This window comes from Neovison vison, chromosome 6, assembly GCF_020171115.1.
Source record: "Neovison vison isolate M4711 chromosome 6, ASM_NN_V1, whole genome shotgun sequence".
NCBI classification, from domain to species: domain Eukaryota; kingdom Metazoa; phylum Chordata; class Mammalia; order Carnivora; family Mustelidae; genus Neogale; species Neogale vison.
The window spans coordinates 108330663-108344449 of NC_058096.1; the positions used below are offsets into that span (position 1 = coordinate 108330663).

General features: G+C 41.5%; 1 protein-coding gene across 1 annotated transcript in view; it reads right to left on the bottom strand.

Annotated features, from left to right (window-relative positions):
* LIPH (lipase H) overlaps positions 1–13787 on the bottom strand; it is a 46829-nt gene that overhangs the window by 26771 nt on the left and 6271 nt on the right. The window contains exon 2 of the mRNA XM_044251934.1: positions 489–856. Coding sequence (XP_044107869.1) covers positions 489–856 — 368 coding nt within the window. The remainder of the gene's footprint in view (positions 1–488; positions 857–13787) is intronic.

Consider the following 13787-nt stretch of genomic DNA (forward strand, 5'->3'; position numbering starts at 1 on the left):
ACAGAAAAATCTCTCATCAGATCACATCTATCCGTTTTGGTTTTTGATAACTGGGTTAGAAAATTTTAGGCATTTCTAGGAAAAGACATAACTCTAGAAGATGTGGAAACTCTAACACAGTGAAGTCAGAAAACCCCTAGACAGAACCTCTCTTGCCTATAAGACACCTTTATGTGAAATAGAAAAAGATATCCCTTCTTGAAGACACTTAACTGTTACTGCTGGGAAAAATATCATAACAAATATATAGATCTACAATGTACAGCATGACAATGGTGCTCCCTTAGATGGGTGTTCTGTGCAGTGCACAACTTGCACAACCATACCTATGGGCCTTCCCTCCAGCTGTGCTCTCTACCTTCCCTGGGGCTTAGTTGGGTTTTCAAAATAGTTCCTCTATTCACTGCAGATATCTCTTGGTTTTAAATCTCCAGATAATAAGCTAGTTTCAATTTGGCCCTGAATCATATAAGAAAACTCTCTCTTACCAACATTTTGGCAATAAATCCCTTCAAGACTGCTGCTACTTTTCTGGTCTTACTTGAGGCATGATTGTATATTACAGTTGTAGCTCCTCGATTCCAATCAACAACAACCACATTCATGTCTTCTACATAAAGCAAACCCTGTACTAAGTCCTCCATCCAAACTGGAGGAGAGCCTGTAGGCCTAAATCCATGGATAATGAAGGTGGTTTTCTTGGTCACGTTCAAGTTCCCCAAAAATGTGGAGTTGATGACTTGTGCACAGGTCTGGTTTCTTCTTGTGTAGAGCATCAACTTCACATTCAGTCCTGTACCGACCACAGCACTGTGAAAGCTCAGTTTGGTGAATGAAGGACATGTTTCATCTGTGTCTGAAAATAAAAATTAGATGGCATCATGATGGTTCTTTCCTTACTTAGGCATCAAGCAAACGTGCTGCCCTACATTCACTGGCCTTCTTTCTGTGCTTCACAGCACCCAGCAGGAGACTGGATCTAGTTGAATGAAACTGCAAAGTCATATCTGATTCAGCATATGTAAGCAGTGACCTCCTTTTCATCGGGAAAAACATTTTTTCAAATCTTACTCTCCTTCAAGATCTAACCCAAAGTCACCTCGATGAAAACGACTCCAACCCTTCTAGCTTTACATACTATCTTTCATCCCAGAACTCCCCCAAAGCACTGTACGTACCTCATTGACAGCACAATGAAAATACCTGCAGGGGTGTATTATGGGTATTTATGGACATGTGTGTCTGTTTTGCTGGGCCACCTCCTTGGAATGGGTGTCCTATAATCTGTGTATCCCTCACAGTGCAGAGCACATAGTAGAGGTCTCAGTAACTGCATCTGCATGGTCCAAACACCTCTTTCCTTGTCTAGAGCACCTTCCTGGGACAACAGTGGAAGAAGTGCCCTGCCCTGAGCCTTTCGATAGCATCTGAAATAGCTGACCATGGTGCCTTCTTGAACCCTCTCCTTGTTCCTTAAGCACCATCTTCAAGTGTTCATCCTGCTGCGTGATCTCTAAGGATGGCCTTCAGAGAAACGTTGGGGATAGGGTGGAAGCAAAAGTTGAGGCTGGAGCATACTGTTACAGCAGAAAGTAAGAGATTATTTAAAAACTCGGGATGCCTGGGTGGCTCAGTCGGTTAAGTGTCAGCCTTCGACTTAGGTCATAATCCGAGGTCCTGGGATCGGGTCCGTCATCAGGCTTCTTGTGCTGCTCCCTCTGCCTGACACTCCCCTGCTTGTGCACACTCTCCCTCTCTGATTCCCCCCGACAAATAAACAGAAATAAAACCAAAGAGATAAATAGATAAGTAAGTAAATAAATAAATAAAGATGTATCAGAAGGACACAGGAAGCCAGATTGAAAGGACTTCCAATGTCCAGATCTGGGATATTTGAGCTCTATATAATTAAGGACAGTAATGGTTTATGGACCTTTGGAGAAAATCAGGGATCTCTGATTCCATAACAAACAGACAAGCAAAGAAATAAATCAGTGGAAGCACGGATGACTCTTGCGGTATAGTGCTGAATGCCAGTTGGAAAATGAGTGAACGCTGGGGGTAAAACTCATCGTTTTGCAGTCATCACAATAAAGATGGGCTAGGCAAGAGCTATCAGTGAACACTAAACTGAGGAGGTGGTTATTTTGAGAAGGAGCATATATGTATGGTCTTAAACTTGGTGCCACAGATTGATAATTAGTAAGTAGGCGGAAAGAAGTAACTATACAATGGAGAAATAGAACAACACCTTGACTAGGTTATCAAACTGAACGTTACCAACGAGGGGCAGACAGACACATGGGGCTCTAGCTGTAGTGTTCCAGTGGGGAATGCATAACCTGAACCTAACCCCAGGGGAAAAAAAATCAAACAAACACAAAGTGAGGAATATTCTTTTTTTTTTTTTTAAAGAACTGTAGGGTTTGGGTGTGATGTAACTGTGGCCTGCGCTGCAGAGAAGGAGGCTTGCCGTGCCAAAAAAATGCTTTTTTTTTAAAAGATTTTATTTATTTATTTGAGAGGGAGAGACAACAAGCAGGAGGAGGAGCAGAGGGGGGAAGAATCTTAAGCAGACTTCATGCTGAGCATGGAGCCCACTGCAGGGCTCTGTCCTATGACCTGAGATCATGACCTGAGCCAAAACCAAGAGTCACATGCTCAACTGATGGAGCCAGCCAGGTGCCCCCCAAAAAAATCCTTAAAGAAAAAGATTTTTTAAAGATTAAAAATAAAAAGGGACCTGTATTCTTTAAAAAGATCAATGTCATTAAGGACAAAGAAAGGCTGTGGAAAGTTCTAGATTAAAGAAGACTGAAGAGATGGTATAAGCACATGCAATATCTGGTCATTGATTGGATTCTGTAATGGAAGAAAGAATGTCATGCAAGAAATTATTGGATCAATTTACAAAATTGGGATACGAACACTAAATTAGATAGAAGTATGGTATCAGCATTATATTAATTGAAGTTGATAACCACAGTGGTTATGTAGCAGAAAATCCTAATTCTTAGCAAATACAGCTTAAGTATTTACTAACTGAATGCCCAACTTATTCTCAAATGGTTCAGAAAAAAAAAATTGGGACAAACAGATGACAGCAATGATAAAGCCAGATGTTAACAGTAGGTGAATCCGTGTAAAGGGTTATTGGTGTTCTGAATATTTTTTTTAAAGATTTTATTTATTTATTTGAGAGAGAGACAGGGATAAAGAGCATGAGTGAGGAGAAGGGCAGAGAGAGAAGCAGACTCCCCATGGAGCTGGGAGCCCGATGCGGGACTCGATCCTGGGACTCCGAGATCATGACCTGAGCCGAAGGCAGTTGTTCAACCAACTGAGCCACCCAGGCGTCCCTGAATATATATATTTTTTAATTCTTGTAGTTTTTCTGCAAGTTTGAAATTATTTCCAAGTAAAAAGCTTAAATGGAAGGAGAAAGAAAGGGGGACAGAGCCATATCAGCGGGATGCAAAATGGGAGTGAGGTTGTGATTCTGATATCAGAAAATGAAAATAGGTAAGAATGCTGAAATCTTCTATTTGAAAGGCAACAGGGAGTTGGAAATAAACTAAAGATCAAGATGCAAGGTGAAAGAGAGGCTAGGAAGAAAGGAAGGCTTTGGGGTCCTTGGATACTGAAACAGGGTGTTACTTCTGCAACATTATGTAAGGTCTTGATCAAAAACCACAGTCAAGGGGCACCTGGGTGGCTCAGTCGGTTAAGCCTCTGCCTTCAGCTCAGGTCATGATCCTGCTATCCTGGGACTGAGTCCTGAGTCATTTTCTCTTTTCAGCAGGGAGACTGCTTCTCCCTCCTCCTCTGCCCCTCCCTTGTCCTCTGCCCTCCCTCTCCCTCTGTCTCCTCCCCCACTCTGACTCAAGTTCTTGCTAGTCTGTTCTCTCAACTGATAAACCTTAAAAAAAAAAAAAAAAAGAACCACAATCAAACAAAAGTTAAAAGTAAACTTCTAATCGACACTGGCATGCTGATCCAAAATACAATGTTTGGGAAGACTGGTTTTTTAAAATTACAAAAATTACCTGGAACTGTGTTATGACCCGCTCTCCTCTATCCTATTTGGCTGAGAAACAAGAGCCAAGTCAGAGGTGAAGTGGAGCAGCAATCAGCCCCAGGTGCAAGCTGGAGATGGCTCTTTTTATTTTTTTTTAACGATTTCATTTTTTAATTTATCTGACAGAGAGAGAGAGAGAGAGAGAGAGAGAGATCACAAGTAGGCAGAGAGGCAGGCAGAGGGGGGGGGGAAGCAGGCTCCCCGCTGAGCAGGGAGCCTGATGCAGGGCTTGATCCCAGGACTCTGAGACCATGACCTGAGCCGTAGGCAGAGGCTTCCCCACTGAGCCACCGGAGTGGCCCTGGAGATTGTCCTTTAGGATATTTGGAAGAGGGGCAAGGTCCTATGGGTGACCACTCTTTGTGGGAGGGAATAGAGAAGACTATTGACTTGCAGAGGGTCAACAGCAGACTAGAGGGCCTTGGGGAGCACCTGTTCTGTCTTCCTCCAATAGAAATTTAAGAACCATTCACCTCAGGGCCTTTATTCTCAGTGAATCTACCCAGGAATAACTCTCCCCTTATTCTAAGCCTCAGAACAGACTTCATCCTGGCGTCTCTACCCTTTTTTAATAACCTGGGGCCATTCAGGGGCCCCTAGGTGGCCCACTTGGTTAAGCGTCTGACTCTTGGTTTTGCTCAGGTTGTGATCTCAGGGTTCTGAGACCAAGCCCTGTGTCAGACTCTGTGCTCAGTGCAGAGTCTGCTTGGGACTCTCTCTCCCTCTCCCCCAAACCCTGTGCTTGCTCTCTTTCTTTCTTAAATAACTAGATAAATCTTTTTAAAAAAAGTAACCTGGGTCCATGCATGTATGCTTTTATTTGAAACTTCCTGCAAAGGGTCCAGTACTCAGCAATGAACGGAGTTCCAAAACAGAATGAGCAGAAGAAGCTCAAAGAGAAAGTTAAAAATTGAGGTTTTGAAATGCCTCACTCCAGAGAAAAATGGTTAAAAACTGAGCCCCGTACTCACATATTCCTCTGTTTGCTCTGGCATGGATAGAGAGGCATGTTCACAACTGTCTGTCCTCCCTTCTCCCCCAGCTTTATTGAGATATAACTGACAAGTAACATTGTGTAAGTTTAAGTTGTAAAGCAGGATGATTTGATAGAGGTGTATATTGTAAAATGATTTCCACAATAAGGTTAACAGGTCCATAGTCTCACATAGTTACATGTTTTCGTGTGTGTGTGTGTGTGTGTGTGTGTAGAACATTTAAGATCTACACTCATAGCAAATTTCAAGGATACAATACAGTATAATTAACCACAGTCACTATGTTGTGCATTAAGTGGAAGACCTTCCTCACCTACATAACCATTCTCCCCATCTCTTGGCCCTTTCCATTTTTGTCCTTCCTGTGGATTGCACGCTCCTGGAGAACACGGACTGAAACTTGTCTGGTGTTCGTAGAGCAAGACCCAGAGCAAATAACTGACTATTTAATTAGTCATTTTACAGAAGAGGAGGTGTCACGAGGTAGGGCTGAGCCTCTTGATCTTAGCCACCAGTAAAACAGGGCTTTGTTCCTAGTTGTGCAACTGACTCACCAGGCAACCTGGGGAAATTACATCATCTTTCACTTGCCACCTACCTGCCCAAGAGAGGAATGCTGTAGAGATTAATTATGAATGAGGTCATATTGGGGAAGATAGAGATCCCTTTCGGAAGAAGGGGACTATTTAATTGCTAGGTCTGTTCATTTTGAGCCATATTAGGTCAGTGTGTCAAAAGTCACATATCTGGGTCATTGGAAGGCTCAGACTAGAATCATGAAATTTGGGCCAGAGTTATTCTGAGCCCATGTGCCACTTTCCATGTCTATGGAATGGCTCAACCAACCTCTCTTGCTGAGTCTTTACTAGTCCTTACAATGGACAGTTACAGAAGGGCAAGAAGGGCAGAACAAGCGGATTTTTATTTCTTTTTTAAAAGTAGGCTCCATGCCCAGTGTAGAGCCCAGTGCGGGGCTTGAACTCCCAAACTTGACATCAGACCTAAGCAGAGATCAAGAGTTGGACACTTAACTGACCGAGCCACCCAGGTGCCCCCAGAGAAAGTGGATTTTTATTTTCATTTGCTAGAAACACTCTGACTTCATATATATTTTAATGTCTTATTTTTATAATGGCATTGGGCTCTGGAGAAGCCCATTGTAAGTACTGAGTGAAAAATGAATTTCCTTGTTCCTGTCTTTCAGAACAAAATACTATAACAGCTTAATATGTATTTTCTCTCATTCTCAGAGGAAACATACGATCGCTCAGTAAGTCTACCCTACCCTAGGTTCTGGATCAGGTGGCATTTTAGAGGGTGAGTTGGGCATTAATGAAATAAAACATACAAATAAGTATGAAATTGCAACTTGTGATATATGTTGTGTAAAGGGATTTTGTATAAAATAAAAATTTAAATAGGGAGTTTCCCCTGGTCTGGGAATCAAGAATCTTCTTCTCTTCCATCATCTTGAAAGCATGTATCTAAATCCTAAGAATGGAAGACCCCTTTAGCAAAGGGTAACATTTGCTAAAGGGACAAATTCAAGTTCCTAAACTATTAAGTTTTGATTTCATAGCTTTTCACTTTTACTACCTAGACTTGTGTTTTGGGTATTATATCCTTTTTCATTTTCATGTGTTTCCTTTCCCTGAATCCCATCAAATGATTATGACTCTAACTAGCTTTCTTTTTGTTAGCATTTTCCTAGTGTGATTTTATCCTTTTTAACCTCTGAATCCCTCGGGTTTTTTTGTTTTTGTTTTTTTCTTTTCAGCGTAACAGTATTCATTGTTTTTGCACCACACCCAGTGCTCCATGCAATCCGTGCCCTCTCTAATACCCACCGCTTGGTTCCCCCAACCTCCCACCCCTCGCCCCTTCAAAACCCTCAGATTGTTTTTCAGAGTCCATAGTCTCTCATGGTTCACCTCCCCTTCCAATTTCCCTCAACTCCCTTCTCCTCTCCATCTCCCCTTGTCCTCCATGCTATTTGTTATGCTCCACAAATAAGTGAAACCATATGATAATTGACTCTCTCTGCTTGACTTATTGCACTCAGCATAATCTCTTCCAGTCCCATCCATGTTGCTACAAAAGTTGGGTATTCATCCTTTCTGATGGAGGCATAATACTCCATTGTGTATATGGACCACATCTTCCTTATCCATTCTTATACACTAACAATGAAAATATAGAAAGGGAAATTAGAGAATCGATTCCATTTACTATAGCACCAAGAACCATAAGATACCTGGGAATAAACCTAACCGAAGAGGTAAAGGAACCATACTCGAGGAACTACAGAACCCTCATGAAAGAAATTGAAGAAGACACAAAAAGATGGAAGACCATTCCATGCTCTTGGATCGGAAGAATAAACATTGTTAAAATGTCTATACTGCCTAGAGCAATCTATACTTTTAATGCCATTCCGATCAAAATTCCATCGGTATTTTTCAAAGAGCTGGAGCAAATAATCCAAAAATTTGTATGGAATCAGAAGAGACCCCGAATCGCTAAGGAAATGTTGAAAAACAAAAATAAAACTGGGGGCATCACGTTACCTGATTTCAAGCTTTACTACAAAGCTATGATCACCAAGACAGCATGGTACTGGCATAAAAACAGACACATAGACCAGTGGAACAGCGTAGAGAGCCCAGATATGGACCCTCAACTCTATGGTCAATTAATCTTTGACAAAACAGGAAAAAATATACAGTGAATCCCTCGGTTTTAAAGGATCTTTCATATAGCGTCTAGCTGGGCTTTATTTTATGGCCCAATCATGGAGCCCTTTTAAAGAAAACAGGTGAGTTCTTATTTATTGGTGTAACACACGTAATTGGTGCAGAGGCCACAGACATGTCGCCCTCAGATCTGCCTTCAAGAGCACCTGCCATGGAAAGCATGGGGAAGTCACCTGTGTCACCAGCCACACCTCAGTGTTCCCACGAACCTGTGGTTCCCCCAGGCTGCTTCCTGTGGTTGACCGAGCACTAGGAGGGTCCTCTAGCCAGACCAGGCTGGCTCCTCCGGCCTCACGGGAGACTCCCAGAACAGGTTACTTGGGCTCAGGGATACCCCACCAGCCCAGCTGCAATATTCGCACAACCGCACTGCAGCTCCCCCTTCGCAAGCCTTCCTTGCCCGCCTCCTTTCCCAGATGTCAGATGTGCACTGCGGTGTGAAGGCTCTCTCTGCTTGTCCCCACATCCTATCTCCTTCTTCCTTCCCGCACTGTTCCTCCAGTAGATCTCTGGCGGGTCCTAGTCCATATTGGTGACTGCTTCTGGGAGCTCCTGAGCTGACGCACTTGGACTTAATAATGTAGTTATCCACCCAGGTGAACTAGCAAGGATTCTTGGGCGTCTGGGAGGTGCATTTCTAACTCTTGCCATGCTTCCTGCTGCTGCCCTTTGCCAGAACAGTTGTCCTTCCTCTCTCAGTTCCAGTCCTTGCTTTAATAACTTGAGACAGTATTGACTGATCCTGTTACAAATAATGAGGGTGTCAGCACACCCAGCACTTCTCCTCACTGACACAATGTCGGTCTCCCAATTTTTGTTATCATATTATTTTTAGTTCATCTTGTAATTCCTTTCTTAGTTGAAAAATAAATAATATTTAAGCCTCTGTGTATGGATGTCTCAACCAAAACTCTGTTTCTATTGTATTTATTACATCTGTTCTAGCCCCTCATTTTCTACCAAGAAAGACAAGAAAGTTAACATACATCACCTTTCATACCCTCCCTGGCACACACACACACACACACACACACTCACATTTTTTTGTTCCTATTGTCAAAATACAGTCAATCCCCATAACTTGTAGATTTCCTATTTACGAATTCACCAACTCACTAAAATTTATGTGTACCCCCAAATCAATACTTGGAGTGCTTTTGTAGTCATCCACGGCCATGTGCAGAATGGCAAAAAAACAGGGTTGCCCCACATGCTCGCTCTCCAATGGGGTCAAACACAGCAACACTCTGCCTTCTTGTTTCGGCTCCCATCACCAATGTCCTTTTCACATTCTATTTACTGCCGAGTCTTAAACTTCTTGTCCTTTTTCTTGGTGGTTTCACCCTTTTGGATGCTCCCCAAGCACGATCCTGAAGTGGTGTGATGTACCTTCCAGAGAAAACATGCACCTCAGATAAGCCTCTTCTGGGCACAAGTTACAGTGCTGTTGGCCATGAGTTCAGTGTTAACGCATGAACGATACATACTAAAATACCTTTATTCTTATTTTTTTAAAGATTTATTTATTTACTTTAGAGGGTGGGGGCGGGGGTGGGACAGTAGACTGCAAATGAATGTGGAACCCAATGTGGGGCTCAGTCTCGCCACCCTGAGATCATGACCTGAGGCGGGATCAAGAGTCGGACGGTCAACCTACTGAGCCACCCAGGTGCCCCTAAATAAAGTGTCTTTAAACAGAAACACATAAAATAAGATTATCTATTCCCTGGTCAACGAAAATTTTGTAACCAGCAGCTTACAGGAACCCTAACCCTGGGAAAACCATTTCCCCTAGAAGCAATTGCTCAGTCTTTACTAATTCAGTGTTTGCAGTGACTCTATGGCACATTAACTACCATGAATAATGAGAAGGGGCTGTATATAAAACTGTCTTCTGGAATCATAGTTCTCATATTTCCCTGGTTACGTGGTTTTAGGGCTATAATGCACACAGTCTTTGCTTCCAGTGAATCCTGTTCCCGGGCTTCTTCATTCACCCCTGGGTGACAGCTCTTGCTGCCTTTTCAAGAAGAGCTAATGGAGAATATAGTTCCTAAGTTCATTCATACCCATAAGTGACTCTCTAGGCCTAAATCATCAGTTAGATCTTCAAACAATATTCTTTCCCCCAGGATTTATAGGTATTACTCTGCTTTCTTGTATTGGATCCCATTGTAAAGAACTTTGACCCTTGCTTTTTTCCTACCACACACCTGAAGCATTCTTTTCTCTCTTTCTTTTTTTGAAGATTTTATTTATTTATTTGACGGAGGGAGACAGTGAGAAAGAGAACACAAGCAGGGGGAGTGCGAGAGGGAGAAAGCAGGCTTCCCGCTGAGCAGGGAGCCCGATGTGGGGCTCGATCCCAGGACCCTGGCATCATGACCCATGAAGTGTTCTTTTCTTGTTCTGAAATAACTTTCCCTGCTGGTGTTGATACTCCAAAATAACTGATCTGTTTATCCACTGGTGTATATCCAGTGCCAACAATAGAGCCTGGCTTAGAGCTGACATCAGTAAATGTTTCAAGAATAAGTGTGTATCACATTATTCAGCCATTCAGAGTGATCCATCTGGATACTCCAAGTAGTAATGATATAATGTTTATGAAATAAATAGAGTATGAAATGACACATCCATTATGACTGAACTGTGTAAAAATATGTCTGCAGGTTATAAGGCCTGCAAAATACTGTGCAAACAAAAATGGGTTCTGCATTCCATTTCTGATGTTCTCTGCTCAAAGCTACCTGAAGTTATTAATTCTTTCCCACTCAGAATTAACAGCATTTTAAAAGAAAACATTAAATTTATCTTCTTTTGGACCATGTTGCAAATTGGTTTAAGCTCCTTGAAGGTAAACTCTGTCTTGGCTTTTTCCCTAGCATTATGCCCCAGCACGTAGAGAAGGAACGTGTCTTGTTGGATCTCAAATTCTCAGGCAATTTGGAGGGTAGGCAAGGACTAGGTATCTGTGAATAGCAAATGGGTTAAACTGCTTCACCCTCACAAATATAGTTCTTTACATTTATATTTAATTTCTGGTTTACATTTATATTTCTAAAACAATTACTTGTACGCCTTCAGAAAGCAAACCTCTTTTTGCTTATTGTGCTGTTTGTTACAAAGTCAAGTTTGCTTGGAAGTAGTATTAACAGAGCCTTTAACCAAGTAACCACAGAACATGTTAAACTGGTTTCTAGAGCTTAACCTCTTCTACTGGAGTTTATTTGAAGTTTATTTGAGGTTTATTTCCCTTCAGTCTGCTTTGAAATTCAATTACTCTGCAACGCCTGTTAGTGTTAACGATTGGAAAATGACCATTGGATGGGTGATGTCTCCCATCTAATGAGGAATTCCGACTCCGATGGAGAACAAGCTGAGATGAGAGCAGAGTAAGATGTCAAAGAAACCTGGAGAGAACATCTTCAGAGATAACATATCTGTGCCTGCAGTATTTTGTTATGGTCGAATAATGCAAGGTCACCCACGGCCAAATACAGCCAGGACCGTTTTTGTACGGTCTATGGCTGCTTTCCTGATATCAGGCAGAGTTGAGCAGTTGTAAAAGTGACCAATGACCCACAAAGCTGATAATATTTACTGTCTGGCTCTTTCCAGAAAGTTTGCCAACCTTGGTCTAATGTCCTAAACAAAATACAACATGACTTTGGAGCACGGATTTCAGGATCAGGTCAACTCCATTGCCTCCTAGCTATGTTACCCTTGGTGATTAATTGCCTAACCTCTTGGAGCCTCAGCTACACTTGTGTAAAATGATCATAGGAATGCCAATTTGTTAGGCAGTGCTCTGCAGAGCCATACGGAGCCTGAGACAAAAGAAAAAAAACAAAACCTGTATGTATACTAATCAAAATATCCTCCCAGATTTTGAATCAAGCAGGGAAAAGTTTAGCTCAATAGTCAGTCAAAAACCATGACCATAGACATGGCCCTTTGCCATTCAGTCTGTTCAGACACCATCATCAGCTCTCATAAACCAAACCACGTAGCAAGGAAATGAAGATGGCGTAGGCCCAGGAACGGCCGGCGAATTGGAAATGACCACTCCTATTCTACAATAACGCAGAGTTGTAAAACAAATAATAGTCTGTCTTTATTTAAAATGTTGATACTTTTCTTAAAAAAAAAAAAAAAAGATTTATTTATTTATTTTAGAAAGAGAGAACACCTGAGTGGGGGAAGGGGGAGAGAAAGAGAGAGAATCCCAAGCAGGCTCCCTGCTGAGCCCAGAGCCTGATGCAGAGCTCAGTCTCATAACCCTGAGATCATGACCTGAGCTGAAACCTAAAGAGTCAGATGCTTAAACTACCACAGCGCCCAGGTGTCCCTGAATATTTTTTTATCAATGACTTATTTGCACTGATTTTCATTTCCAAAGATATTACATTAAAATATCACTTGGGCCCCCAAAACATCACTTATGTGTATCATTTATTATACACAGTGAGAATGCATTATTGATAATATGCATATTATTTCCAGGAAAATATTACTTAAATATTAAAATATCACTTATATATTGTGTTAAAATATGAAAAATATTTTTACTGCATTAAAATCATGAATATAATTTATCTTGATTATTGAGTTTGGGTCTCCCTTACTCCCTTAAATTTTGCACCTAATGAATGATTCACTGACCTCACCCTAATCCCTGCTGTCAGGGCTGTGGTGAGAACTAGAGATAATGTCTATGAAGTATTTAAAGTATTAGCTGGTACACAGTAAATGCGAAAAATTTAATGGTTGTTGATGATGTGTATGATGAGTTGGGTTAATATTTATAGAGGCCCACTTGAATGTGGGCTAGCTGACATGAAGATTGTTTTGAGTTAAAAAGCAGTCCAAATCCAGCAGATTCAGGAAAAGCTTTTTATGCCCCCTCAACAGCCTAAAAAGAACAGACAGAGGACCGGCTCCAGGAGGAGAGTTGTCACCATAGATAACTACACACTGTTATGAACTAGGTGTGTAGACAAGGAGAAACCTAGCAATGACTCTTGGATCAAAGTACTCTATGTTCCATTGTTTCTGAGTGGCCTAGCAAACACATTTAACCAGACACATCTTTTTCATTTTCCCCTGAATTCTTTCCTTCCCTTTGAAGTCCCAGGCTACCTTCTTCTCTTTAATTCAGAATGACAGATATATCTTATTTTGCCTGACTGTCCTTTGGAGTTTCCATGTCTATGTGGATTCCCCATGGTACTAAATTAAATTCTATTTTCTGTTGTTAATCTGTCTCATGCTCATTTGATTCTCAGTCTGCCTTGAAGCACCTTGAAGGGGACAGGAGATTCTTGCTCCCTGACAAAGTGTTGATCTTATAGGATTGTTATGAAGGCCAAGTAAAATAAGTAAATTGCTTAGCATGGGATTTGACATAAAGCAAGTGCTCAGTAAAAACTAGCTACCTTCTTTCCATCATTTTGGAAGGACTTTGGAAAAGGGAAGTGTATTAGCCAGTATACAGGTGACAGTGCTTCTTCCTGGCCAGAGAACTGGGTTTGGTTCTGACTCTGTCATTAACCAAAATCTCTTTGGGCTATCCTTGTTCTCGTATGACAGACTGGTTCCTCATTCCTTAGATATTTAGCTAATCTCTTGCATTCCTTTCAGACACAAAATGCTAAGATCTGCAAGCTAGCTCATTTGAAAGGACCTGAGGCACCTAATTTAGGAAAATGAATTTCCAGGGCAGTCTTACTAACCAAAGACAACCCAAATCTAAAAAAAATTAATATAGCAAGAAATTAAAATCTCTCTTAATTTTAATTAAAAGATCTGAAAATAAGCAAACATCACCCTTGCAATTAAAATGTTGACCAGGGGAACCTGTTTGGCTCCATCGGTAGAGCATGAAAAGTCTGGTCTCAGGGTTGTGAGTTTGAGCCTCACATTGGGTGAAGAGATTACTTAAAAATAAAATAAAATAAC